Source organism: Pelodiscus sinensis, chromosome 1 (assembly GCF_052426305.1).
Source record: "Pelodiscus sinensis isolate ZL-2025 chromosome 1, ASM5242630v1, whole genome shotgun sequence".
Lineage (NCBI taxonomy): Eukaryota > Metazoa > Chordata > Testudines > Trionychidae > Pelodiscus > Pelodiscus sinensis.
In genome coordinates, this window is record NC_143052.1 from 354,971,725 (window position 1) to 354,974,359 (window position 2,635).

Genomic DNA, 2,635 nt, shown 5'->3' on the forward strand with positions numbered 1-2,635 from the left:
TCTGGGAAGTCAAGCCAGATTAAAATAGAATTTAGAACAAAAAGAATTTAACAAACAACTAAAGAAAAGTTATTTATTAGTTCCCTAAATAGAAGAACTAGAGGACGCCAAATTAAATTAATGGGGAGCAGGTTTAAAACTAATAAAAGGAAGTTCTTCTTCACACAGTGTGTAGTCAACCTGTGGAACTCCTTGCCAGAGGAGACTGTGAAGGCTAGGACTATAATAGAGTTTAAAGAGAAGCTGGATAAATTCATGGAGATTAGGTCCATAAAAGGCTATTAGCCAGGCGATAAAATGGTGTCCTTGGCCTCTGTTTGTGAGAGGCTGGAGAGGGATGGCAGGAGACAAATCGCTTGATCATTGTTTTCGGTCCACCCCCTCTGGGGCACCTGGTGCTGGCCACTGTTGGTAGACAGGATACTGGCCTAGATGGACCTTTGGTCTGACCCAGTACGGCCGTTCTTATGATATGTAACTAGTCGAAGACTCTATAATTAATAGCAAAAATTGCTTCAATTACGTCGGAATCAGAGAGCCTGCTAAGAATCACATGGGAGAACTTGCTGATTGGGTTGCTAAAGGAGCACTCAAAAACGATAAGGTCATTGAAGAGAAACTGAACAAATTCTTTGCTCTGCTCTTCTCTGCTGAAGATGGGAGGGAGATTCCCAAGCCGGAGCCATGCTCTTTAGGTGACAAGTCAGAGGAATTGTCCCAGATTGAGGTGTCATGAGAGCAGGTTTTGGAACAAGTAGATAAACTAAACGGTAACAAGTCACCAAGAGCAGTTGGCATTTGCCCAAGAGTTCTGAAAGAACTGACATGGGAGATTGCAAAACTACTAACTGTGGTTTGTAATTTAACCTTTCAATCAACTTCTCTACCAAATGCTGATAAGTCTGATGTCAGTATAGGGCACAATATCTGAAACCATAGTCAGAAATTATGGAATTGGGATTAGCAGGGTCAATTTTCCATAGTTCATGTCTCTTACTAACAAAAATGTCATTTTCCATGTGTGAAGAGCGACCAGTTGGCTTCACGCATGAGAACAGCCTCCAGTAGAGTGTGTCGTGTCTCATATACACATTTTCTCTCCTTCCAGGCATCTGTACTGTGACCATCTCCCTAGGGCCTGGACACATACAGGAAATCAGGGGAAGGTACAGGAGAGTCAGAAACTGTTCTGCCTCGAATTGGAGAACTTCTCCTGACTCCATGTCAAATTCCAACACAACTGTCTTCACCAACCCCTCCACCTTCATCCTTCTGGGCATTTCTGGCCTCGAGGTGGCCCATATATGGATCTCCATCCCCTTCTGTGCCATGTACATCATAGCCCTCTTAGGGAACTTCATCATCCTGCTCATCGTGAAGACAGACCTGAGTCTCCATGAGCCCATGTACTATTTTCTCTGCATGCTGGCCATTACCGACCTGGTCCTGTCTACGTCCATCCTGCCCAAAATGCTGGGGATCTTTTATTTCAATTCAAGGGAGATCGATTTCAATTCCTGCTTCACCCAGATGTTTTTTGTTCATGGCTTCTTTATGATGGAGTCTGGGATCTTTGTGGCCATGGCTGTGGATCGCTATGTGGCTATCTGCCATCCCCTGAGATATTCCGCCATCATGACAAAGTCTGTTGTGGCCATTGGTGCCCTGATGGTTGTACTGCGCGGCATCATACTTATACTTCCCATGGTCCTTGTGGCGAGGCAGTGGCCATATTGCAGAACCAACATCATCCCCCACACACAGTGTGGGCACATGGGTGTGGTGAGTCAGGCTTGCGGCGACACCCGCCTCAGTAGTCAATATGGCCTTTTTCTAACAATCTGGGTGCATGGCGTGGATGTGTTTTTTATCGCTGTGTCCTATGGCCAGATCCTTAGGTCCATCTTCCTCCTCCCCACAAAGGACGCCCGGATCAAGACTTTTGGGACCTGTGGGTCCCACCTCTGTGCCATCATAATCTTTTACATCCCAGGCCTCCTCTCCTCCCTCATCTTCCGTTATCTCCAGAACGTGCCTCAATATTTCAATGTTCTCATGTCCAACATATGCGTCTTGGTGCCCCCCATGCTCAACCCCATCATCTACGGAGTGAAAACCAAACAAATCCGGGAGAGGCTACTTGGGCTAGTTAAACCTAAAGGCACCTAATGTTTGCTCCTGAGGCTCTAGCTCTCACAGCGAACTCTGTATGGAAATGGCTGTGGACCTGACGCTTCCCTGCATGAGCTCCTGACCGGTCACAGAGACATTAAAGCTTGTTGCTTCCCCCGTTGCTGTGTGTCAGAGTGAAGCACTGGGGTTAGGTCTGGGCATAGCTCTCAGACACACCCGGCCACCACCTTACTCATTTCAGGTATCTAACGGTATGTCTACACTACCTCGCTAGTTCGAACTAGCGGGGTAATGTAGGCATGCTGCACTTGCAAATGAAGCCCGGGATTTGAATTTCCCGGGCTTCATTTGCATAAGCCGGGCGCCGCCATTTTTAAATCCCGGCTCGTTCGAACACTGTGCTGCATGGCTACACGTGGCATGGAGTAGCTAGTTCGGATTAAGCTTCCTAATCCGAACTAGCTGTACTCCTCATTCCACGAGGAGTACAGCTAGTTTGGAT

The 2,635-nt window shown here is 46.9% G+C and overlaps 1 protein-coding gene across 1 annotated transcript; it reads left to right on the forward strand.

The window, feature by feature from the left end:
• The first annotated feature begins 1,221 nt into the window (after window positions 1–1,221).
• On the forward strand, window positions 1,222–2,169 carry LOC149526080 (olfactory receptor 52E2-like). Its single transcript, XM_089777167.1, has one exon. It carries the CDS (start codon window positions 1,222–1,224, stop codon window positions 2,167–2,169), a length of 948 nt encoding a protein of 315 aa, XP_089633293.1.
• The last annotated feature ends 466 nt before the right edge of the window (window positions 2,170–2,635 follow it).

What these genes read in the sequence shown, in the direction of transcription:
- LOC149526080 (XM_089777167.1), top strand. Translation starts at nt 1,222, where the DNA reads ATGTCAAATTCCAACACAACTGTCTTCACCAACCCCTCCACCTTCATC.